Source organism: Fragaria vesca, linkage group LG1, assembly GCF_000184155.1.
Source record: "Fragaria vesca subsp. vesca linkage group LG1, FraVesHawaii_1.0, whole genome shotgun sequence".
Lineage (NCBI taxonomy): Eukaryota > Viridiplantae > Streptophyta > Magnoliopsida > Rosales > Rosaceae > Fragaria > Fragaria vesca.
In genome coordinates this window covers 19,131,679-19,158,187 of record NC_020491.1, presented here as the reverse complement: position 1 = coordinate 19,158,187, position 26,509 = coordinate 19,131,679, and the positions used below count along the sequence as shown (strand labels likewise).

At 38.4% G+C, this 26,509-nt stretch overlaps 5 protein-coding genes across 5 annotated transcripts; 4 read left to right on the top strand and 1 right to left on the bottom strand.

The window, feature by feature from the left end:
- The first annotated feature begins 624 nt into the window (after positions 1–624).
- LOC101299245 lies at positions 625–2,387 on the top strand. The gene is made up of 3 exons (XM_004289449.1): positions 625–1,020; positions 1,115–1,378; positions 2,023–2,387. The coding sequence occupies exons 1-3, from the start codon at positions 625–627 to the stop codon at positions 2,215–2,217; spliced, it is 855 nt and encodes a 284-aa protein (XP_004289497.1). The 3' UTR covers positions 2,218–2,387.
- A 1,313-nt stretch (positions 2,388–3,700) lies between these two features.
- Positions 3,701–5,281, top strand: LOC101298948. Its single transcript, XM_004289448.1, has 3 exons — positions 3,701–3,880; positions 4,541–4,772; positions 4,854–5,281. Exons 1-3 carry the CDS (start codon positions 3,722–3,724, stop codon positions 5,279–5,281), a joined length of 819 nt encoding a protein of 272 aa, XP_004289496.1. The 5' UTR covers positions 3,701–3,721.
- Positions 5,282–6,627: 1,346 nt separating this feature from the next.
- LOC101311616 (TGACG-sequence-specific DNA-binding protein TGA-2.1-like) lies at positions 6,628–8,254 on the bottom strand. Its single transcript, XM_004288433.1, has 2 exons — positions 7,338–8,254; positions 6,628–6,835 (listed from the first exon to the last, which is right to left on the bottom strand). The coding sequence occupies exon 1, from the start codon at positions 8,196–8,198 to the stop codon at positions 7,356–7,358; it is 843 nt and encodes a 280-aa protein (XP_004288481.1). The 5' UTR covers positions 8,199–8,254; the 3' UTR covers positions 6,628–6,835; positions 7,338–7,355.
- Positions 8,255–10,368: 2,114 nt separating this feature from the next.
- LOC101311319 (asparagine--tRNA ligase, chloroplastic/mitochondrial-like) lies at positions 10,369–17,487 on the top strand. Its single transcript, XM_004288432.1, has 15 exons — positions 10,369–10,789; positions 10,882–10,950; positions 11,141–11,251; positions 11,936–12,040; positions 12,233–12,370; positions 13,209–13,289; positions 13,737–13,814; positions 13,921–13,989; positions 14,091–14,165; positions 14,291–14,374; positions 14,550–14,636; positions 15,557–15,652; positions 15,779–15,853; positions 16,607–16,733; positions 17,372–17,487. The coding sequence occupies exons 1-15, from the start codon at positions 10,415–10,417 to the stop codon at positions 17,485–17,487; spliced, it is 1,686 nt and encodes a 561-aa protein (XP_004288480.1). The 5' UTR covers positions 10,369–10,414.
- Positions 17,488–20,971: 3,484 nt separating this feature from the next.
- LOC101298660 (mediator-associated protein 1-like) lies at positions 20,972–21,865 on the top strand. The gene has a single exon (XM_004289447.1). It carries the CDS (start codon positions 20,972–20,974, stop codon positions 21,863–21,865), a length of 894 nt encoding a protein of 297 aa, XP_004289495.1.
- Positions 21,866–26,509: the final 4,644 nt, after the last annotated feature.

The window sequence follows — 26,509 nt, the reverse complement described above, 5'->3', positions numbered from 1 at the left end:
GAGTCACGGTCAACGGTTATCGGTTGTGAAAATCCGGTCATAGATATTTATTTCAAAATATACCTTCTATTGTTCTTATAGGGAAATTCTATGGTACCTATCCGTATGCGATACATACATTTACAAATGTGACAACATATTTGTAGTCAGAGTAATGCTGAGTCGTGTTTGTAATCTTATTCTAATAATTGTAATTACAAAATGTACAACCATTTTACAACTTTTTGAACAAATTATTCTTATAGTTGTAATTTTGTTTAACTTCATGTAAATAGTGTAAATAAATTTGGTAAATTTGTTCTCAATTTGATTCATAACATTATAATTTTTGTTTAAGTACATGTAAAATAAAAGTATGATATATATCTCAGTACCATAGCTTGTCTCGTTCTTATAATGGTTTATTTTAATTTTTTTTTTTTAATAAGACTGGCTTTTTGCGCCTCACAAGTCATAACCTGATGAGCGGGAGAATATTGTCGTTTAAGCAGTAACAGTTATTGGTAAAACTGTGAAATAAGAACAGGACCATAGCTTTTGCTCTTAAGTCTTACCTACGTTATCCACTTCCCTTTCTCTCCTCCCCTAAACTCGTATCCATTCCTCTTCAAACCCTCTTCTTCCATGGCCAACGCCTCACCCTTCGCCCCCTCATTTCCCCGTAATCACCTCCTTACCCCTCCCTCTTCCCGCCCTCTCCTCCCCAAACCGCCCCTCACTCTTTCTACTCATCCCATTTCATCATCATCATCCTCATCATCCCTCCATGCACTAGGGAAGAATTACCATTCTTTCCCTCGACGACCAACCAAGGCGACGGAGGTCTCGGTTGCGGAAACGGAGAACTGGGTGCCGGTGGTGCCGCTGGCGGCGCTTCCCAAAGGAGAGCGGCGCGTGATAGTTCAGGACGGAGAGGCCATACTGCTGCTGTGGTACAAGGACCAAGTCTTCGCCATTGAGAATCGCTCGCCGGCGGAAGGTGCCTACAGTGAAGGCCTCCTCAATGCCAAGCTCACTCAGGTCTATAATTAAGTATTCCATCACTAAAATTAGTCTAACTAATTTAAGTGGGAGGTTACGAGTTCGACTAACTAATTTACGTTTGTTTGGTTAGGACGGGTGTATTGTGTGTCCATCAACTGATAGCACATTTGATCTTCGGAGTGGCGCCGTCAAGGATTGGTACCCGAAAAACCCGGTGCTGAGAGCTCTCACACCGGCTTTGAGGACTCTTTATATTTATCCTTGCAAGACTGATGAGAAGAACATCTACATTAGCCTCGAAGACGGAACAATAAATTCTGATGCAGCTGCCGAGATTGTGTTCAGCGGCAAGGCTCAACCTGGTGTCACTGCTTCTGATGTTAATATCGAGGAGGTAACGCAACAAATTCATCTTCTTGGGTGATTTAGATTGCAATAATTTGACATATATGGATGAGTATATTATTGCTAAGTAGTGAACGAACAGATGTGCTTTGCCATTTAGATTGAGTACTGATTAAATTATTGAACTGAAATGCATAGTATTTAGAGGAAGTTGAGAATCAAATGAAGATAGCTACCTAGTCTAGTTGATACAAATGATTTTTTCATATCAGTTATTATTAATGTTTTCAGTACCTTATAACAGTTTATCATTAGTGTACAATATTTTGAAGAAGGTTACTTGACATATTTGAGTAAGTTAGCCTCATTCCTAAAATCCTAATCATAGGTTGCCATTGGAGGTTAAAATTAGAGAAAGATAATGGAATAAACAGACAGCAAAACTACTGAAAATTGCTTGCTTGTAAAGATGAAATCCCGGAGGCCATGCATGTGCCTAAAGTCGAATATGTTCAATCTCAACACCAGAGATCATTGGATAAGATTCTTTCTTTTTTTCCAAGATGGCATTCTTATATTCCATCTTCTTTGAGCGAAAAAGAAAAAATGGGAGTGGGGGAGCAGTGATCACATCCAGTCTCCTGTTGATTTCATTTGTTTGATAGATTATGATGCTTTATTCCAATTGATCAGGTGAAAATGGTGGTTGATGAGAGCTTAGAAGGAGGGGCGTTTGGTTTCACAAGGAGGAATGAAATAATAAATGGGAAGGCAGCTACGATTGGGTTCCTCTTGTTATTAGATATTGAGCTCTTGACTGGTAAAGGACTTCTTAAGGGAACTGGCTTCTTGGACTTTATTTATTCTGTTTCAAATGCTCTCCAGTAGAAAAATTGAACAAAGTACTTGAGCAAGGAAGGTGAACTAAAGTGGGTGTTTACTCGGTTATTATACACATAAGATATACATTTTGATGTTTAAGCTCCTTTTGATTGATTTGTAAAAGTGTGGATATGCTTGATTGAATATGTTATTGTAAAGTTACTGGAAATTAGACCACATCTAGATCTATGATTTAATTTTGTTCTTTAGGTTTTGCAGTTGCTGTGATAACAAATAACGTGTACAATAACTATAGAGCATTACAATTTCATATAAATTGATGGTCTTTACAGAGAGCCGAATCTTAATGTAAGATGTCTGCGGAAGTGAGCAGAACTGCAGAAGGGACTTATGCATCTTCTGAAGTTATTAACCTGAGTTTATGAGAGTCAGAAACCTTTAGCTATAGCATTCATAGCAACCTGTTGTTATGACATTGTAAAATTTCTGAAAGTTAGACCGATTTATGAGGACTTCTAACTGTCTTTAGGTTTTGCAGTTGCTGTGATTATATATAACAAAATTCTACTTATATAGAGCATCTAGTATTTCTTCAAGTTCATGGACCTCGATCTACAGACCTAAATCATAATGGACATCTAAGATTGTAAGAAGATGTGATTTATGCATCTTCTGTGCCTGTAGGTGTATTGTCGGACCTATGTTCATATGTTGGCTTGAACACTTTCTCATTTTATGAGTTGTGGTTCTTGTATAAATAGTGCTTGGGAGCCCAAAGTTACATACTTTGGGATTTATATAAACATAAACTCACTTTTTCTCTGCTTGGAATATTAGCCTATATAGTGCAGAACATTGATTTCTTACAGTAGAATCACCGAGGACTTGTGTCCTTATGAAACGACCTTCAACTCTCAAGAATAGGCGAGTAGTCTTAATTTCTTACTACGTTGATCTGGCTACTAAAACCTTTGGCATTCTATATTTTCAATTCCTTTTTGATCTTGTACGTGTTCTATAGAGTCCGATAATATCATAAAATTGACATAAAAAGGAAATTAGGAATTAATATACTCAGTGAGGACAAATTGAAAATTCATGTAATCTTCAGAGCCATTTTGGCAAAAAAAAAAACCAACAAAAAATGGTTGATGAAATATAGTCGACACCCCCTGCAGTCCTCATTTATTTGTTTACTGTTGAATCTCTAGACCCTAATTCAGTCATGCTTTGTTTGATAATTGTGACTCACTTCCAGCCAAAATTGTTTCTTTTTCTTCTGAAAAATAAGACTTCTCATAAACTAATATCTTCATTATTTCTGGTGTCAACGAATTTGTAGTTACAAGACAACAGAAATATTGGAATTTCTGCAACAACAATATCTAGACGTGGCAAACCACATATAAATGTATATATACATTCCCATGCATCCATCCTCTAGCTCATCTCTCATTTTTCTTCAAGAGCCTTCACCCCTCTTCTCACACTTCCCAGCAACACAACAAGGGAAGGCTCTTGGAGGAACAATATCATCATCACCATCATCATGGACAGCCTTGAAGAGAGAGTTTCTGTGTTCTACTATGAAAATTCCGATGAATCTGATCAGAATTCCTCGGATTATGAATTCGATGACGACACTGGCGATTCAGATGCCAAACGACAGAGGATCTTGTACTGGGAATCACAACAAGCTGTGCTTCAGGTACAAGCCTACTTCTCTCTGAATTCATGCACATAGCTAATAATTTTTTCCCTGTTAGTTTTATTGTAAATTCTATATTTATGATTAAATTTGATTCATGCATAATTCCATTAAGGGATTAAAGAACCAGAAATTAGAGATTAACAAATGAATGTCTGTCTGTGTCTGAGCTGAAGTAATTGTAAATAAGGCCGGGTTAATTTTCTTTCTTTTTGTATTCTCAAATTGGTTTGCAATTACTGACTAGTTTGTTCTTATTGCTGATGTATAAGTTTGTCATTTCTTCCGATTTTCGGGTTCCTCATTTAGTCATTTGTCAAACAAATGTGAGGTTCACAATCATTTGTGTGTCCAAACTTAAGAAGAATAATTTCAAATGGTCCAATACTTACGTTTAGGACATGTGTGTGGTTGTAGTGAAGTGCAGTATCATATATAGGAACCCTAGTTTTGGCTTTTAGCATTCACATTTGCGCTTCTAATTAGTTAAAACAAATTTGAGAAAAAGGATTTAGTTAAAAACAAAACAGAAAAGCATGTAGCTAGTCGCCTAGTTGTATATCTTACATGCATGCTTAGGTTAGGTCTCTGTCCTTAACAATTCCACAGTACACTCTTAATTTCCCTTGCGCTAATCTGGAGTTGCTGATTCTGTAACAGGAGGTCTTAGAACGAAGCAGTTTAACCGGAACAAAGTTGCGGCAAGAGGTTTGCGATATCACAGAGAAGGTGAGATCAGAGCAAGGAGATTTGTGTCGATGCCGCAACAAGGCCAATGTTGATGCATGCAACAATTGCTTGCGGCATGAAATCGTCAACTCACTTTGCAATAAGGGATTCAAAGCCTCACTATGCATATCAAAATGGTCCGAGACCAAAAAAATACCAAGAGGTAAGAATCCTTAATTAGCTCATCTATATGTAGTAGTGTTGTTTCTTCTTTCCCTCATTTTGTATAATCCTTATTTATCAGGAACTCATGAGTACATCGAAGTGATTGGAAACTCATCCTCATCAAGCCGAAAAAAGCAACTTTTATATGTAGTTGAACTGGAATTTCGCGATCAATTCGAGATTGCAAAAGCATGCAATGAGTACCGGAATCTGGTAAGGATGTTACCAAGAACTTATGTAGGAAAACCCGACTGCCTCAAGGCCATTGTTCGAGTTGTATGCGATGCAGCCAAGCGATCAATGAAGGAAAGCAGAATGCATATGGGTCCGTGGCGAAAGGGAAGCTTCATGATAATGAAATGGTCGGCTTCCATTGAGAAGTTGGCTTCAATTGAAGCGGCATCATCGACATCAAATAGATATGAAGGGCAGTCATCACTTTCATCAGAAGTAGCACATGCATCATCTTATCGATACTTTGCAGCTCCGGCTGTAGCAGTCACGTAAAATTTTGTATGGTTTTTTCTTTAGTTTGGACTCTCCATCATGGTTGAGGTTGATGTAATCAATCATATAGCTAGCTAGATATATGTGAATGAATTTTCTAGGGTACCTACCTGTGATACCTACATTTACCGATATGACAACAAATTTGTTGTCGTTTTGGTAAAGATAGTCATTACTTAGGTAATTTTTGTTCTATTAGAGGTAATTACTTAACTTAAGACAATTTACAAGTTTACTTGTTGTAGTTGTAGTATCATGGTTCAATTATATGTAAATGTGTAAAACAAATGTAGTAATTTTGTTGTCAATGTTGTAAATTTTACTCGTTAACTTATCATTTTTGTTCAATTAGTGATAAAATGGGTGTATGGTATAGATCCAAGTACCGTAGACAACCCTTCTATGAAAATATATTAAATGTGAAAGTACCTGAAAGGATAACGAACATCCTAGCTAACACAACAGTAATTACTTACCAAGGATTAAAGCGAGTCTAGAAATCCCAGAAAATAAAAAACATAGAAGTGGAGAACATGCACAAGTATAATTGACATGGACATGATAATCGGTATCTTCCCCCTTCAATTAGATGCACATAAATTACAGATTCATTCCTTTCATGGCCCCTCTAAGACATTATATATCCTGATCGATGCAGTACGAAAGATCCTCCGAAATCTTAACAAAGCTCTCTTGAGATCCACCTAACAAAAATCTTCAGAATTTCATCCATAACGTATAGGCTGGTCAGGGGCTGTGGACTGATACTGCATGTTGTGAATGAATAGATCAGTATATGTCAAAACATTTATACCAGCAAATGTCTATGTTGTCTTTTCTATATTCACATCAGGGAAGTCCGATAATGTTCTGCAGATTCTACATAACAGTTCTACTAGAATCATATACATCTAAGTGTTGACAACTAGACATTCCCAGAAATTAAGTGAGCATTATCTTAGAAGTTGCAATTTTTTTTCTTCTAAGAAGGATAAAAATGTTGTCATTGAAAAGCTGGTAAAATCCTTTTCGTCTCTGGTATAGAGAAATGTTTCTCGCAGTAGTAAGATGCTAATTTTACTTTTCTGCTTCATTTACGTGCAGTACTCCTTGATATGATAAGAGATACTTCTAATCTTCTATATGGCGCGCCATGCATGTTTGTATTAATAACAGAGTGAGCAGACACTGACGACGTTTGAGGTATTGAAGTAGCTAGAACTGTAGAAGATTTATTACTGTCGATTTTTCAGTTTTAAGCAGTTAATTTCTCAAATCTATTTGGTGGCATACTGTAATGATGTAGCTAGCAGTTGAAAAACAGAGATGAATAACAGAGAGAATTTGAGAAAGCCTCACAAACAGACTCCATTGTATTGCCTTATTTATATTACATCATATAGAGAGTGATAAGATACTAAAATGTACTTAGGCAGCAAGTAGACTTTGCATCCGAGACTGGTGCAATCAAGATTTGGACGCCATCTGCAACTCTGCAAGGCTCAGAGATTCTGTTCATCAGCAGTTACATTCACCAATCTAGTTGATGGCATGCTGAGGGAAAAATTGCAATAAGTAACATTTGACAACTTAGGACAGGATACAAGAAAAACGACAATTTAGAATGTAGGTGAGCTGATGAAAGATCTCACCAAATAACTCAATTTGTTTTTACCCAAAACATTGAATAAGAACAAAGATATAAACTGTGTGACTGAAGAGGTAAAATAGCACAAAGAATGATACATATGTTACAGCAAGGCCTCACTTACTCACACTTTCTCACAATCTGATCAAGTAGTAATTAAATTCACAAAATTGGTACATATTAACAGTATAGGACAAAGTTCGATCCCAAAACACTAAATCACAGAACAACCAAAGGAAACTTCAATTCTACAGAGAAAAACAGAAACTGAGGTTCCGACCATCAGCTGAAAATCCAAAGTATCACTTACATATCTATAGAAAAAAAAAAATATGAAGCCTTCATCTATAATCCAAACAGAGCATGAAAACCATCCAAAGCCCTCATCTCCAAAATTAAACTACTTACCAGTGAAGCAAGGTGACATTAATTAGTTGCATCGTCTTTCTTAATGCCCCAGTCATGAACCCTCAAGTTCAACTCTGCAGCAGCAATCAAGAAATGAACAGCCTGGAGTGGACTCAGAATTTGTGTGATGTTCTTGAGTGTTGTTATCCTTAAATCATCAGCCTTGTGCAAAATCTTCTCCAAACCTTCCTCCTTGGAAGCTAGAGTGGACTCAACTCGCTCCATATGATCATCACCTCCTTCTTCATGGACATTATTATTCTTCCTCATCTTATCGGTGGCCAAGTGCGACAGCTCAACAAGTGGATTATCAGCCAGAGTCTCCTGCAGCTTGGCCATCTTTTCCGATATATGCTTCTCCTCCTGGATAGTCCTCCTTTGCAACTCGTCCACCATGGTGAGTTGCCACTGTGAGAGATCACCCAAGTCACCAGTATTGCTGAACCTCAACCCTCGCATCAACTCAGCAGAACAATCCTCTGGGTGTAGCCCGGACTTCGAGTAGAGCAAATGAAAAGCCATGCTTGGTCGCCAGCCACCTATCCAAAGGAACGCATCTTCCAATGAGCTCCTCCACGGCGGCGACAGCATTGACAGCACCTCTTGCTTGGCCCATTGAAACTTGGCGTTGTAGTATTGTTCATAATGTTTCAACACTCTCTCTACCAAGGAACTTAACAACACCTGATCATGGTCACCATTGTAGTCTGCAGCTTTGGAAGCAACGACGAGGTCATCGAGGTGTTGGTTTTGCTCAGCAATCCAGCACTTGAAGAAGGCCTGAAAACCATCATTCTCACGACCACTGTTGTCTCCGGTCATTACTACTACTGATACATGCAAAGGCAAATATACATGCATATGTATTATGGTGGAGTGATATATATATGTAGAGCAAACCCCTAGACAGAGGTTTTTGTTATAACATGGGGGAAAGGGCCAGGTGCATATATATCTGATATACGGTGGGATCAAATCTATTGGACATTTCTGATTCAGTGTACCTCTCTGAAGCAAAAACAGGGTTAGGTTCTTCATGGTGCAGAAGCCAAGAACAAAGATATTGAAGTTAATTCCATTTTCATGGTCATCGATTTTAGAATAGCAAAACAAGAACGTAAGTGACAATAAAGAAAGAAACTTTGTCATAGATATTCATGCAGTAGGGTGGAGGGAGTGGCTCACATCCATAACCTAAACCAGCTCATGTGGGCGGTTCTCAACCACAAGCAATGCCAACAATTAAGTTTGGCAACTTCTGATTTTTAATTTGTCATGCTCATCTCATATATTCTCGTATTAAAATTCTCGATCAGCTTGCTGCTACTCTCCTTTATATTTATTGGCATTGGCCATACTTGCATAATATTTCACATATAGATAATGAATACAAATGATGCAGCTGCTATAGATTGCTTCTTCTATACTCGAACTTTATAAAATCTATGAATCGAATGAACTGTTTTTCTATGGATTTGGAACGGTTAGCTTTGTCATGATCTTCTTTTATATTATGTGCTTGAGGCCATGACCATAAGAATAGCTAGCTTGGTATATATGTTACAGCATTTGACTAATCAATTCCTATTGTTTCTATTGTTAGTCGGAAAAAAAACTAATTAATTCTTTTTTTTTTTAATTAAAGATAGATAATTTCATTACTTATCCACAGCCAAAAACACTTACATCAACTAGTGTCTTACGCTAAAATCTATATTCGACCCAAGCTAACAGCCTAACTGACAGATATCCTTCGCTGCAAACATATAAACTCAATTATTATGCCTACACACCCGAATTTCAAAGCACTATCTAACTCTCTTTAAAGTAATTTTAGTCATCTAGAGACCGCAGTTGGTGTACAACCAGAGTTACCAAGAATTAAACAATAGAAAATAAAATTGAGATACTAGGCAAAACTGAGAAAAGAAAAAAGAATAATGGGCTAATCCATCCAGGCCCAAAACAACCTGAATAGATTAGAGGCCCATACCCATCACCCTTCTCTCCTCCCCCCATCCCGATCAGAACCAGAAACCGACGCCCTCGAATTCTGACGGCCGACCTTGCCCCTCCACCATCGCTAGCTTCCTCAAAAGGAAACCAACCCCGCCTTCCTTTCACTCAAACAAAGCCCTAAGCCGCAACACTACAAATCTCGCCCAATCGAATTTGACCAAATCTGCTGCACAACAATTTGCTCTGATCTCACTCAGATCGTAACACCTAGTCCAGCTCCAATCGTTGATCTGGATCTCTGCAAGCCGTCAGCCGGATTTAAGCTGTCGACCTCGACCCACCTATGAAGCAAATAAGCCGCCGCTGCCCCATGAAGGCACCGCCGACCCCAACCAAAACCGGTAGGCCCGGTTTGGCTCATGACGGCCCGGTGTTTTGCCGGTCCTTCACCTGCTAACAACAAAGCTTGGTCTGGCTCTGGTACACCCGGTCCAGGCCTGATTCTTGTAAAAAGCCTGTCGGTCCGGGCTCGAGCCCAGACCTAATCATTCTCATAGAGATAATAAAGTTTCCAACAGTATCTTCAACGTGAATATCCAACAAATGAAGTTATTTACTCAAGATTATTGTTTGGAGGGTACTATGCTAATTCACCCTATATCCTTCTTTTATCTCAATCAAAAATAGATTAATCCAAATTTTTTCTCAGCGAAGACATTCTAAGGAGCACATATTAACCCAATTATTAATCTTCGATCCTATAGGGAGTATACAGTGTCTGCTAAACTAATTGTCAAATATCCTTCGGCTCATTCGCTCTCCCAGAAATAAAATAAGCCTTGCATTCAGGCTTCTCTGGGAATGTAAAACCATTTACAACCAAAACAGAGATTAGAAGTAAACCAAGTCCTATAAAATTTAGAATAATGCTATTAAGTATTAACACGTCCTATTTTGCTATTTATAACTATATAGTAAATACTAAAGTAGATTAAAACTACATAATGAATAGTGTGTACGTAATGGAAATAATCCTCGATCAATATCTAGATCAAAATACCATGCTTCACATACATTAAAACACACTAGCTCTTCACTCTCCACACAACCCCGCCCAAATGGCCGCCTTCGCGCCGCCCTCTTCTTCTCTCCGCCTCCGCTTCCTCTCCTTCTACCCCATCAGACCTCTCCTCCCCAACTCAAAACCTCCAACTCTCCCGCCTCTTCTCCCCCGCCCTTTCCCGCCCTCCTCCGCCCCTCCCCGCCGCTCCTTCTGCTCCGTCGTCGCCGCAGCTCTCCACTCCGGCGAGACCACCGCCGCTCCCCGAATTTCGGAAACGTTGAAGGACAGAGTTGGCCAGTTCAGGAAGAAGCTCAAGGTCGCTGATATCAAGGGCGGCCCCGACCAAGGCCTCGACCGGCTCGGCCAGACTCTGGTGGTTACCGGCTGGGTTCGGACTCTTCGGGTCCAAAGCACCGTCACCTTCATTGAGGTCTCACTCCAATTCATACTCTGTAAATTCCAAACCTTTGTTTCTGTGTTGGTTTCATTATCTAATTTTTTGTTTGAATTTCATTGCTTTAGGTTAATGACGGTTCATGTCTCTCGAATATGCAATGTGTAATGGACTCCGATGCCGAAGGCTATGATCAGGTATTGTTCAACTATTCATTCTTTGGTACACCTTTCCTTGTTGTCGTCGATTTATGTCTGCATTTGGTTTGGATGATTAGTATCTGCAATAGTTTGTGTTTAGTGCAGATAGTTTTTGTGTGTGATAGTTTTTGTGGAATTCTGGCTTATCGTCTTGGTTTGCTAAAAGCTTGTGGGATGTTGTTGCTAGGTAGAGTCTGGCTCAGTCACAACTGGTGCTTCGATATGGGTGCAAGGTGTTGTGGCTGCTAGCCAAGGATCAAAGCAAAAAGTGGAATTGAAGATCAACAAAATTGTGGTGGTTAGTATTTTGCTTCCTTTGTTTTAAGTTATTCAGATATTTGGCGGTATATTTGGACAGCTTAATATTGACTTTGTTTGGACTGCATAATGCAATTATATGGGTTCTTCCTCCTACTTCTAGATAGTAGATACCAATATGATATAAATATCGCTTTAAAATTCCTTCGTCAAGAAGTAGAAAGACATAGATTGAAGTCCTTCTGGAATAAATGCTTTTCTTGTACTGAACCTAAATTGGAAGCAAACCTCAACCATCAGATAATGGGTTTTATTAGTTGTTTGTAGCCACTAAACAACCATTTCTTTTTTTATCAGCTGAATTAATATTAGTATTTGCCCTTTCTGCTCAGCTAACTGGCATACTAGATGTGTTCATGTTGAATATGTTAGTAGCTTAGTATATTCTACTCTCTGCTCTCTTGATCAGTAATCGATAATCCTACCCTGAAAAGAACAAGAAAAAGGAATAGAGGAGTGATCCTGTATTATATAGACAGAGATTGATTAATCAGCTGTAATTATTTCACGAATGCGGTGTCCCTGATAAGATGGCCTCAATATCTGAGATAGAAATTGAGCCCTTTTTCTTTGCAGAGCACTATCTTTATTTACTGTGAATCACTGCTAGATTACTAACCAATAAATTGTATGAATCATGTGTTTTTTTTATTTTTCGTCATAGGTTGGAAAGAGTGATCCTTCTTTTCCCATCCAAAAGAAAAGGGTCAGCAGAGAATTTCTGAGAACGAAAGCTCATCTCCGGCCAAGAACCAATACTTTTGGTGCGGTATGGCTCTGTTTTTTTGTTGCCACTCATTTTCTATGATTCCACAGGTCAGAATCATGTAGACAGATCTGTTTGTCCACTAGGTTAAGCAGTTTTGCTCGTACATAATTGAATATGTCAGAAGGTTACTCATTTTTTATGTGCATCTTTTAGGTATGAAGTCTTGATACCTTTTATTTCTATTATGTGAAGGTTGCAAGAGTAAGAAATGCTTTGGCTTATGCTACTCACAACTTTTTCCAAGAAAATGGATTTGTGTGGGTCTCCAGTCCCATTATAACTGGTTCAGATTGTGAAGGAGCAGGTGAACAATTCTGTGTAACTACTCTGGTGAGCACCACAGCTTATAAATTCTTTTTTTTACTTCAAAGCGTTGATGTTTCTGAACTTCTGATATCAAATATTATTATGTTAGGTTTGTTCTTTATACTATCATGCTCTTTGCAAGTGTATTACGTTTGTTCAATCGTTTTTTGTTTTATTGTCTATGTACAAACTTAGTTTGTATAAATATATGCTAGCCTCTTGAGATGCCCTGCAGCGGGGTGATTTGGGTTTTTGTTTTTTTCTTTAGAACATGTGCAATTATATAAATTTCAAATGAATTATAACTAAATATAAACGTTCTATTAAACAGAAGGAAGGGGGTAATTGTAGTTTTTCGTACGGCTAATGGCAGTTCTTCTGCTTATCCCTCTTCATAAAATGCTTCTCTTCTGCAATTCAATAAGTCATCGTCATATTAGGCAGTTAAAAAGTTTAACTATTCGAAGGGAGAGTTTGCTTTGTATAAGATACATCTCTGTATGCACACATGCTTTTCGGGGGGTGGATTTTGTATTTTGGGACTGAATAACGCTTCTTTTTTGATAAATTCCTTGTCTCTACTGCCTTCATGGAGACATGCATCTAAGATACATAGGCAGTTACCATTCTGAAGAACATGCATTGTGAGATTATGCTAGAAACTACACCTTCTCTCCAACTAGTTTTCTGATTTTTGCAACAGTTTTTGTGTTTTATGGATATTTTCTTTTTCTAGATGTTAGATTGTATTAGATGCCATTTAGAACAACTAGTACCGCATTTCAGACTTTTTGTTGGATATGTTGTATGTTTGTTTATATGTATGTAAACTTCAGTACTTGTTTAATGCTTTGATGAACAGATACCAAGCTCCAGAGAAGTCTCTGATTCCCCTATCAATGGTATACCAAAAAAGGAGGATGGCCGAGTTGATTGGTCACAAGTGAGTTTGATGGAGCTTCAATTTATTTATTTATTTTTTATTTTTTAATTTATAACAAAGAAAGTGAATTATTAATGTTATCACTCTTGCCTTGTTCATTCTGCATATAAAAGAAATGAGAAAAGTATGTCAGACATATATCAAAGATTCTGTTACTTTAAAATGATCCCAATATAGCAAACATTGAGTTCTCTACCAAAATTTTGGTCTCTATATTTGAGGGAATTGTCATAGTTATTCCTATGTCACGCCTAGATGTTGTGTGGTGATCTTATGTTGAACCATAATCGGCCATAATGACCTTTTTCTGGGTTAGATTTACCTAACTTGGTTGGCTCCCATTTCTAAGATTGGATTTAATAAAATTTGGAACCCGTTTCGGTCCACTTGATATTACCATTGTTATAACACCCATTTCTCAGTTTTGATTTCAGTTGTTGATGACAGGATTTCTTTGGGAAACCAGCATTTTTAACTGTTTCTGGCCAACTCAATGCTGAAACATATGCAACTGCTCTTTCTGATGTAAATTTTCTTTCTTCTTCACCTTTCTTATCCTCATTTCGGTAACAGATGGGTATTACAATCACTGTATCATCTTATGAAGATAACATGATACATTGTTTTCCAGGTTTATACCTTTGGTCCCACATTTAGGGCCGAAAATTCCAACACATCAAGGCACCTGGCTGAATTCTGGGTAAGTTTTAGTATTAAGTCTTTCTTAGATACACCTTCTTTCTGACTCTTTCATAAAACTTCTCCTTTGTTAACTTCTTTTCTTTTCCTGCCTTGGTAAAGATGATTGAGCCTGAACTTGCATTTGCTGATCTGAATGATGACATGGCCTGTGCAACTGCCTATCTCCAGTATGTAGTATGTTACCTTTCAAAACTATTTTCATCAACACTATTATCAAACACTACTTATACCTGTGCTAGCTTGGTCAAGTGATGTTTTTATTTTGGATTTTAGAGTAATGTATTCTTCCATCCTTGTAGGTGAGACATGTGCTCGATAATTGCAAAGAAGACATGGATTTTTTCAATACTTGGATTGAGAAAGGAATCATCGAACGATTGACTGTAAGACCTCTTCTTGTAAATTGCTTGTGTTAAGGAATTTAGTCATTTTTGTATATTTCTGAATAGATTATTTATGTGGCGATGGAGCTATATGCCTTGCTTTCCAAATTTTGAATAAAAGCTATGTTGCTTGCCCTGATTATATATCCATTCTTTTTATGGGTTCAACCAACAGGATGTAGCCGAGAAAGACTTTGTGCAGTTGACTTACACTGATGCAGTTGAACTTCTTCTTAGAGCAAAGAAGAAATTTGAATTCCCAGTATGTAAGCTAAAAGCTTTCAAAAAAATTTGGTGCCTTTAAATGCACTGTTATTTATCTTTTATTGTTTTTGTTTAATTTCTTTGGTGTTCTTGTGATAGAATAAAGATGATTATTTTGAAATCTCTATTGCTGGAAGAAAATATAATCCATCTCATATTTTTCTTCAACAGACTCACATTTACTATTAGTTACAAGAGTATACTTTGTTCCTATCCTGTGGATTACCTGTGTAATGTTGCAACACGATCTTATCGTAACCATGAGCCTCTGATTAGGGGGAAAGTTTGACTAGAATTTAGAATTTCTCAAGTTTTGGATATACCATTGGCAATAGTTTTGTCAATCTGATGAGGGAGTAATAGATTTCCGTTTCTGGATTGCCACTTTCTGATATTTTTTGAAATTATACTGCTTGGAATGTGAATTGTGGGATGCTGTTTCATGATACATACGATTCCTCTTCAAGCTTAATTTGAGTTAGAATTGAAGTTGATTAAGTCACCGAGTTAGGAGATAATAACATATATAGTAAAGGAGTCAGAAGTCACCCATCGGTTGTTTCTAGCATTTTCAGTTTTGAGACATGTGAGTCTTGTGACCCAGTATTTAGTTGTCTTTTGGCCATGAAAGATAGCAATTTACATGGATTTTTGTAAACTAACTAGGTATTCCTATTGTTCTTTCTCACCGAGTCAGGAGATAATAATATATATAGTAAGGAGTCAGAAGTTGCCCATCAGTTGTTTTTAGCATTTTCAGTTTTGATACTTGTGAGTCTTGTGACCTAGTACTCGGTTGTCTTTTGGCCATGAAAGATAGCAATTTACTTCGATTTTTGTAAACTGGTAGTCATTATTTAACAAGTATTCCTATTGTTCTTCTCAGTATTGTAAAAGGTGGTCATTGTTTCTTTTTAGGTGAAGTGGGGATGTGATTTGCAGAGTGAGCATGAGCGTTATATAACTGAAGAGGCATTTAGTGGATGCCCAGTTATTGTCAGGGACTACCCAAAGGCATGAACTATCCTTTCTCTTTTCTCATTTTATGGATTTACCGGAGAAGGGGAAAACTAAATTGATGTTTAATTCCAGTTCTGAAACTATTGTTCTGAAGCTCTTCATACATGTTACTTCTTTCAGGAGATAAAGGCATTCTACATGCGACAAAATGATGATGGAAAGACTGTAGCAGCTATGGATATGTTGGTTCCCCGGGTAAACTAGGACAAATTATTTCATGTGTTCTCTGTATTGTTTCTTGTAGAAATATACTGCTACCTTTTTTGAGGTTAAACTACTGTTATTGGATATGTGTCAAATCCTTTTTAATTCCAAATTACTTTTTTGAGAAAAAAAAAAAACATATGATGTTACACTGGATTTACACAGCATAAAAATGCATGTTTTGGGTCAATCAAATTGCAAAATAGTAGGAATACAGAGGAAGAGCAATCTAAAACCCCAAGGTTGGGTTTAGCAATCAATCCTGTTGACATTGATGTCTAGGTTTGGAAATTCATGTTTTTAATTCAAGCATTGTCTAAGATTACTAATAAGAATGAATCTGGCTAGACATGATTTCTGAATAGATTATTTATGTGGTATGTTTTTGAGATGGGTGACGGTTACATTGTGATTCCTTAGTCGCATCCTTTAAAACTGTGTGCATTGTTTCAATTTTGCCGATTAATGTCTTTTTGATTTTGTGTTGAAAACTGATATGAGCATGACATGATGTGAATATATATGAACAAAAGTTCAGTATATCATGCCACTTTAAAGCTATAATTATATCGGTTCTCAACCCAAGTTGAGCACGGTATATATATTTCCCCATGGATATACTTGACAGTGTGTCCTCTCTATGTAATGGGATTGGCTGTGAATGAGCTTTAAACAAGTCTTATGTTTATCGAAACAATTGTGTACCTTTATCCTCACTATATGTTGTGGCTGTGTTTTTTTCAGGTTGGAGAGCTTATTGGTGGAAGCCAGAGAGAAGAGAGGCTTGAATATTTAGAAGATCGGTTGGATGAATTAAAGCTGAATAAGGAGGCATACTGGTGGTATCTTGATTTGCGTCGTTATGGGTCAGGTAAGGAATTCTATTTTTTGAAGTTAAAAAATAATAAAGTAAAAATAAAAACTGCTTGCTTCTGAAAATATGCCCTCCCCCCCCCCTCCCCCCCCTTTTATGATTAATCTTTTTGGTGACATGAAAATCTGATGCAACCTTCACCAGCTAGACACTATTGCTTGAAATTTAATTGCATATGTGGGTTAGCTTCGAGCTTTGTCCTTTGTATTAGCAGCTGTAAGGCATGAAGTGCCAGTGGTCTATCTTAGAATGAGTAGGGCTAGCCTGTCAAGACCAAGCCGACTTCCAGCCAATCTTAGAATTAGTATTTTTTAAATTCCCTATGTCTGGCTTTATTAGCATGAAATATGGAACCTTCTATCAGTTTCCTGATTTTTTTTACTATTAAAGTTCCTTCCTCTACTTTATATGCTTATTATCTGCTAGTTTGTAGCTCTAAATTACCAACCAAAATCTGAATTTAAAGTTAATGCAGAGTTTGCTAGTGTTTGGAGAGTTTAAAGTTAATCCTGTAGTGAATATTGACATGTTGATATAGTCGCATGGTCCTAGTTACATTATTTATTGTTTGGAATATGACAATTCCAACATATGTAATTTACGTTTTTTGATGTTTGATGTCCTTGTTTTCTCAGTTCCTCATGCGGGCTTTGGTCTGGGTTTCGAAAGGCTTGTACAATTTGCAACTGGGATGGAGAATATCAGAGATGTGATTCCTTTCCCTCGGACACCTGGTTCATCAGAATTTTGATGAGGTATACATACATTCTTGGGCTCCCAAACAGTTTCTGCCCCCATTGTGTATTGCAGTCATTCTTTTAGGTCTGAAAGTGAAGGTCACTTTTTGGTGGAATATGTCTTAGGTAATTGCCCATATTACTTGACTGGCCTTTATTCTGGCTCTTCTGTATTATCTAATGTTTCTCTTTTCTCAATTGAAAGATGTAAGCCCTTTATTTTTTTTTTGAATAATGTAAGCCCTTTATTTGATAATAGAGATTAGACTTTTTTTTATATTTTTTTATTTTTTTTTTAGTAAGAATAGAGATTATACTGTTACAAAGCAGAGATACCTCCAGCAGTAGTGGTGTGATTAAACGCACCATCTATATATATTTTCAATAGGCCAGGTGATGGAGGCTTCCATTTCTCTGAGAACATGGAACTTTTGCATAAATTGAAATGCTATTGTAGGCTTGTAGCCTTCAATACAACATCTCTGGAAGAGCACGTCTTCTCCTCCCAAACTCGGATAGTTTCTCTCATTCCAAACACCCCGGAGTAAACAAATTGATCCCACTCAACTTGGATAACACAGTACTACATCCTCCAAGTCACAAACACTTGGTTTGTGTGAGGACTAAAACAAACATGATTCAATGTGCCATGACTATATGCAGCACTTATTTAGTAACAGAAGGTGAAGTCGTGAAGATTAGATTACGATACTATTTGAATTTTGAACCATCTTTGCTGCCAATCTTTCCTTAAGGAAGGGAGGATATATTATGACAAACTCTCCAAATAAAAACTCTTAGCGCCATTTGGAATAATAAAAGGGCCAATTACATATAAGTCCACTTTGAGATATTTTTCCCACATAGATCCACCATAATATTTTTACTCATATAAGTCCACCCAAGTCTAAATAAGGTTTTGTATTAAGTATTGAAGTTCAACATAATTACAGACTGCCATCCAACAAAAAAAATTAGATTTTCTCCCTTATATTTACAAGAATGCCACTAGTATAAAAAGTCAACAACCACTCTCATTTCGGAACAGTCTCCGGCGGACCTCCAGCGAGATTTCCAGCAGACCTCCGGCGAGGGTTCAGGCGGACCTCCGGCGAGGTTTCCGGCCGACGTCCGGCGAGATTTCCGACTGACCTCCGGCGAGGTTTCCGGTCGACTTCCGACGATGACAAAAATTACTACTACCAGCTATAAAAGCTACTACCACCAGCTACAAAAGCTACTACCACCGCCTACAAAAGATACTACTGTGAGGTTTCCGATGAACACAAAAGCTACTACCACTAGCCACAAAAACTACTACCACAAGCTACAAAAGCTACTACCACCGCCTACAAAAGCTACTACTGTGAGGTTTTCGACGAACACAAAAACTACTAGCATCAGCCACAAAAGCTACTACCACCAGCTACAAAAGCTACTATCACCGCCTACAAAAGCTACTATTGTGAGGTTTCCGACGAACACAAAAAATACTATCATCAGCCACAAAAGCTACTATCACCGCCTACAAAAGCTACTACCGCTACCACCGCTACCAACATACCGCTACCAACAAAAGCTACTACCGAGATAAACAAAAGCTACCACCAACATAAACAAAAGCTACTACCCCTATATACAAAAGCTACCACCATAACAAAAGTTATTACCGACATAAACAAAAGCTATTACCAACATAAACAAAAGCTATTACCAACATAAACAAAAGCTACTACCCCTATATACAAAAACTACTACTGCCAGACATAAAAGCTATTGCCTCCATCAATATAAGCTACTACCGTTACCAACAAAAAATACTACTCTAACTAACAAAAGCTACTGCTGTCACTGACAAAAACTACTACAAGATATTTACTCAACCAATAAAAACAAACAAACAATTATTAGAAGATTAAAGCTTAAGCATAAAAGGAAATCAAGAGAATTGCAGATCGGATCCGGCGGCCGACGACGACAGAAAAGACGTCGCTCCGTCGACGGAGCTCCCGTCTTCGCTCACTGCGGATGATGAGTCACGAAATTCCTCAGCGTTTGACCGATCAGAAATACGATCGAACGCGACTGATTGGAGATGATGAAGGATGCCTCGCTAGGTCTGCATTTCCGAGATCGAAGGACACCTCGTTAGGTCGGCATATCCGAGATCCCATAGGACTAAACGTAGCGACGACGTTGAGGCCTTCCCCGAGATTGACGTCGTTCTCCTTGACCGGTGTGCCTCTCAACCAAACCTTCTTCGTCGAGGCCATCGCTGCCTACCGGATTAGATCATCCACATCATTGTTGAGATCCAGATCGTCGGCGTCAACTTTATGGATCACGCAGATGCAAAGATCGCCGTTGCGGTGTCCTTGAGCACGGCGGAGCCACCGTCTCGGTTGACCATCGTATGTTTGAGAGAGAGAAAGAGAGGTGTGCGGCGGCGACGTCGTCGGAATCGGAGGTGGAAGAATAAGGAGAGAGAAGTCGAGCGAAAGGCAGAAAGAGAAAGGAGAGGGAGAGAGAGAGGTGTGTGAGAGGGATAGATTTTTAGTACAGAGGTAAAATAGTCAGGATGAAATAATTTGAGAAAGAAAAGTGGACTTATCTGGGTAAAAAAACAGGATGGACTTGTGCGGGAGAAAATGTGGAGAATGTGACTTAAATGAAATTTTCTAATAATAAAACTAGATCGGCAAGAAGAGGTATATAATGATAACTGGTTTTTAATTCCTTTAATTGTGGGAAATTTGGAAACTCAAACAAAATTTGAAAGTTGAATTTTAAAGGATCGGGGAAGCCAAAAGAATTTGAAAGAGGATTTATCATCATTTCAGATTTCTAGGAAATAGAAAAGGGAAGATCACTCACTCTCTCCCTTTTTATAGCCTATCGCTCTCTCTCAAACACTCAAATTCTTCCAAATCATCAATACAAAATAAAATGAAGAGATAATGCTTCTATTCATTCTTCAATTCAAAATAAAATGAAGAGATAATTGGAGGGAGAAAAACTTGAGGAGTGGATAAAAAATGGGATTACAATTACAAGACAATTACAATACTTGATAACTGTATAAAAAATAGATAAATAAGCTGATAAATGAAAATTAACTACTCTTTAATTTTTTAAGGTGATTTTATGACACCGTGCAAATTTGCACATGTAGAGGCTAGTACGAAGACATGCAACCCAATAAAAAAAAAGAATTTAGTTGAAGAAATGAGAAGATGACCAGTCTCTAATTCTTAATTAAATTGTAAAATAAATAGGGTAAGTATCCAAATTTAAAATTTGAAGTTAAGTATATTCTGTATTCCGAGAGAAGATTGGGGAACCAAATCATCATTTCAGATTTCTAGGAAATCGAAAAGGGAACCCTTTTTATTTACTCTGAAAGCGTTTCTCTCTCTCTCCCAGACCCTTTTTATTTAGTCCGATCGCTCTCGAACTCTCCCAATTCTTCCCAATCATCCCTCTGCTTTTTCAACTCCAATGGCGAAATCCAAGCGCGCCCGCACTCCATTGGCAGAAGAAGCCGATGGCGCTGAGCAAGTCATTGCCTCCCAACTGAAGAAAAAGAAGCCGGAACCTACCAAATCGGAGTCTAGCAAGCCTCCGTCTCCTCCCTCCGACTACGAGACTGGATCCGAAACCGACTCCGGCTCCGAGTCCGACGGGGCCGGACAAGTGCAAGCAGCCAACGCCAAGCGCGATGCTGCCGCCAAGGAGCCCGTCCTGACCAGGTCCAAGGCGTCAGCTACTCCGGCGACGGCTGCGGAGAAGACAAAAGAGGTGGCTGAGAGTGAGAATGAGGCTGAGAAGGAGGAGAAGCCGAAGGTGACGCCGTTCCAGAGAGTCTTTACCGAAAAAGACGAGCTGCTTTTGCTCAGAGCCTTGCAGGAGAAAGATGCCTGGGTTGAGATGGATGCATTTTATGAGTTGGTTAAGGATCGTCTGAGCGTGAGAGTCACAAAGTCACAACTTCAAGAAAAATTGAAGCGAATGAAGAAGAAGTTCAAACGGATGGCCAAGGACGGTTTCAAGCCCAAACAAGGCCATGAGTTGGAAGCCGAGCTGATGAAGAAAGTCTGGGGTGGTGGTGCTGGACATGTGAAAGCTGGAAAGGCGGAGGGTGAGGTTTCGGGGGCATCACTTGATGTGTTGTCTGGAATGGTAGGAGGATTTGAGGGTTTTAAAGAGCTTGGTTTTTCAGAAGCTTTTCTGAAAAAAGGGATGGATTTGGTTGATGAAGCAAAACGTGAAGAGCTGAAGGCTAGGTGGTTTAAGCTTGAAGTTGCTGCTGTGGAGCTTTTTTCTGTCAAGGCTGAGCTCTTGAGAGACCAAGCCAAGTCGATCTTGGAGGCCCTTAAGCAATCTGACAATTAGTTTGGTGGTAAGGTCTTAGTTGTTTTATTTTGTATTGAAATCCATTTTGATCAGGCATAACCTTGAGAGACTTGTTATTGATGTAGAAAGCCTGGTCATATTTTGATTTTTGTTTGTGGATTTCTGGTTGTACTTAACAGGGTTGAAGTGGTAGGAACAGGTTAGGTTTTGGTATGTGAATTATCGATGTCATGACTTGGGCATGAATGGAACTATCTTTTCCGAATTTCCTGCATTTCTTTGTCGTAGTAGTTCTTGTCTTTACTTTCATTAGTTTGTTATCTTTCAATTCCGAGCTTACTAGTCATAGCTCAAAACCCACCAAAATCTGAACTTAAAGACAACACAGAGTTTGAAAGTTGTGGGAAGTTGCAATATAGTCTTGCATTCCTACCAAATACCAAAGTTCAGAATGGTAGTCAGCTGTCCTGCAGCTGAGAGTGTGATGCAATTTGACAGACATTGATGCTGGTTTAGGATTGGTTGTCACTTTTCTGTGTTTATATATTTTTTCCTATTCAGAAGTTACTCTTGTTTGAACAGAATAGAGAAGGAATAACCATGATAATTTGATCAAGAAAAGAAATGCTACTTGGTGGTTTACAGCTTTTAATTGAATGAATTTTCAATCTTTGTCACCGTTTCATTATGTGGCTATTATGATTTTCTTTGCTCAAGTGGCTGCGGAAAAGTAACCTTATGTTCATTATCTCCTATAAATATGTTTATCTCCATCAGGGTTGTTGTCTAATTAAAGTAGTAGATTCAGGTATATTAGTAGGAGAGGGTCCTGTCATTCTGCAGACACACTTTTGGTGTTACTTGCATTCTTCAAATTAAAAACTTGAGACTTGAAATGGTGTTCTCATTTTTGGTGTATAGCTTCTGTATGTCCCTCCCTTTAAGGAGTTCTACGGGTTTCAGATGCAGAACTCGACATTTTAGCCTAGAATTGACCTTGAAATTATGTATTTTCAGGGTTATGATCAGAATTGGAGGTGGCGTTTCATATTTAGTATTATGTCTGATAATTTTCTGTTATCTCAGTCACCTACTTTGCTTTGGAATTCGGGTTTAATACTTTATAAAGTTTTGGGTTTCATGGGAACACTGGCTACCCATTTCTCGGGCAGGATCTAATTTTGATGGGGTTTATATGCCACAGAGCTTCTCTGATAGTCTCTTGGTACTCCTCTCCTGCTTACGTATTGTATGGGCGTTTATAATCCTATGAAAAGGGATTTTGGCTCATTTTATGACAGTAAGAAATATCGTAGGTTCCTTCATAATCATTTAGATGACTTGTTTTGTATTACAAACTGGTGGTCTGAGACTTACTTTGAGCGTTGCATTACATTTCAAGGATTTGACATCAAAATTCTACTTAGCAGTTGAGTTCTATGAAATTCACTTGGTACTCAATTTTGACAGAATTACCAAGAGTTACAAATCTTGTCCATGCGTTCTTATACTGTTATGAGGATATTTGACTGTAGTACTTGTCTACCCATAGACTAACCAGAGCCATTCAGTTGCACCATGCTTCTGCATTTTCTCAAGCAGTCCTACTTCGTAGGATGATCAAACTTGCTGCATCAATGGTGAATAGAAGCAGAAGTAATCAGTATATATCTATACTAGTGAAATTAGCATACCAAAGAGTTGATTATTTCCCTTTCCAGTTTTCTTCTTGCTTCTCTAGGTTAAAAGTGGTGGTAAAAAACTCAAGAAGCAACCGAATAATTTCAAGTCATGTATAGTTCCTAACTTAATCATTCTCCAACAGTGTCCATCATCTCTAATTAGGTTCCTATTGTGATCCTTAGATATAGTTGTCTTTCCAAATTCCAACTGAATTGACTATTAGGTCCTACATATATGTTGTACATAAACAATGAACGACAAGGCTTGGCAAAGATCATCTGCACTTCGGTTCTGTTTTATAGATCCCAAAACTTGATCATTTACAAAGATCTGCAACCTACAATGAAGAAAGCATGTATATGACTAAGTTCATAGACAAACCTATAGATATAACTTGATTAAGCAGAGTGGAGTAGTATGCATGGGCATAAATTGTTTGTGTATTGAGCTATATTTGGATAATGATGATGGCATACATATGAATCAGGAGTTTGGTTTACCAAAAGTATCCCAAAAGTATCAAAGAGGTTGGTTTCTACTGTATTGCAAGTTCATTTGGAAAAACATGCATGATCTTCATCTTCCATTCACTTTCTTCACTTGCTATTACAATTTTGGCAAAATTACCAACAGTTACAGCTCTCATGCATGCATGATCTAGGCTTCCATAGTTCCATCCACTAATATACTGTTATGAGGATATTTAACTGTACTTATCTCCCACTAGACCAACCAGAGTTATCCAGTTGCACCATGCTTCTGCATCTTTTTCAAGCTGAGAATGTTTGCAGTGTGGCTTCTTCACACCATCTTCAGTTCCAGCAACCTAAAGTTCATCAATATAAATAGTTTAGTTAATGAGATCATCACCCTACTGTGAAGCATATGTAAAATGAAAATGATAAGTGATGCTAGCACACCACGTCATATACATTGTGCTAAAGGGAAGATGTGCATCCATGCCAATTCGGCGTGTGATTTGAATGTATGATATACTTTTGATTTGAGAAAGAAAAAAGTTTAGTAGTAGATTTCGAAATAGGAATCAAATCTACGCTAATAAAATCACTGATGAGACTGGTTCCTTTGAATGTTGGTATGGCTGCGCCTAAAACACAAGTAACAAAATTGTTCAATACAAATACAAAGGAATGACACATATCCTGCTCTTTAATGATATTGAATCAATTGATCATTTATTTGCACACTGCTCGTGTACTAGTCAAGTAGTGAGGTACAAAAGTTTACTTTTTCTAATAAAATTTTATTGACCTAGTAAAGGTTACGACTAATCATAAAAAAACATTTAGAGATATGGCGGATGCTTTAGCAAACTTTGGTTGTTTTTGATCAAATCAAGTGAAGGCTTGAATATATGCTGTTTATCTTTATAAATTTTTGTACACATGACAGTGTAAGTATATAATACAATATATTTTTTTTTCTAGTGAGAAATGAATAATTTATTAATCATAGGACAAATCCGATTACAAAACTTACAAACGCAAGACAATAAAACTACTAACAAAGAGCATGAGTCTCTAACTCGATCAAACTAGAAGAAAAAAGATGAGACCAACAACTCACTAATCTATGCATCCGAAATTAAAAAGGGCCAATTACATATAAGTCCACTTCGAGACATTTTTTTCCACATAGATCCACCTCAACATTTTTACCCACATAAGTCCACCCAAGTCTAAATAAAGTTTTGTATTAAGTATTAAAGTTCAACATAATTACAGACTGCCATCCAACAAAAAAAATTAGATTTTCTCCTTTATATTTACAAGAATGCCACTAGTATAAAAAGTCAACAACCACTCTCATTTCGGAACAGTCTCCGGCGGACCTCCGGCGAGATTTCCAACGGACCTCCGGCGAAGTTTCCGGCCGACCTCCGGCGAGATTTCCGACTGACCACCGGCGAGGTTTCCGGCCGACCTCCGACAATGACAAAAATTACTACTACCAGCTAAAAAAGCTACTACCACCAGCTATAAAAGTTACTACCACCGCCTACAAAAGCTACTACAAAAGTTTCCGGCCGACCTCCGACGATGACAAAAATTCTACTACAAGCTAAAAAAAGCTAACTACCACCAGCTATAAAAGCTAACTACCACCGCCTACAAAAGCTACTACTGTGAGGTTTCCGACGAACACAAAAACTACTACCACCAGCCACAAAAGCTACTACCACAGCCTACAAAAGCTACTACTGTGAGGTTTTCGACGAACACAAAAAATACTACCACCAGCCACAAAAGCTGCTACCACCATCTACAAAAACTACTACCACCGCCTACAAAAGCTACTACGTCCATTGATTCATCAAATTCCACAACTAAATTAGCAGTCAGTGATGCGTGATCAAGATTGAACAAGAATAGAAATGAATCGGGATACTCACAAAACCATAGCCCTTGGATCGGCCGGTGTCCTTGTCAGAAATGACAACCGCCTCAAGGCGGTGGATCCTCGATAGATCTGTACCTCACTGACAAATCACCTTCGTCGTCACCGTCTCGAACTCATAGGAGAAGGTGCGGAGAAGAAGACGACGAGGCTGATCGGAGAAGGTGTGGCCAGTGATGACGGGGCTGATCAGAGGATCGGAAAAGGTAGAGGAAGGTCCACACACACTGGGGAGATCTACTAAGGCACATAAATCTCTGCTTCCAACGGTGGCGGGCGCTGAACAAGTGGTGGATGACGTCGTCGGAGTTGGTTGGACCTTGTAGATCCGGCTGCGCGTTGAGGAGATGCAGTCGAGGTCGAAGCGGAGGTCGTCGAGGAGTCGTCGACGGTGGATCCAGATGTCATCATCAAGGCGACGGCATTGTCAGAGCCGGAGATGCAATCAAGGCTGAGTCGGAAGTAGCGCCGAGGCGGCGGCGGCTTCGCCATGGCAGTGGGTTCGAGAGAGAGAGAGAGAGAGAGAGAGAGAGAGAGAGAGAGAGAGAGAGAGAGAGAGAGAGAGAGAGAGAGAGAGNGTAG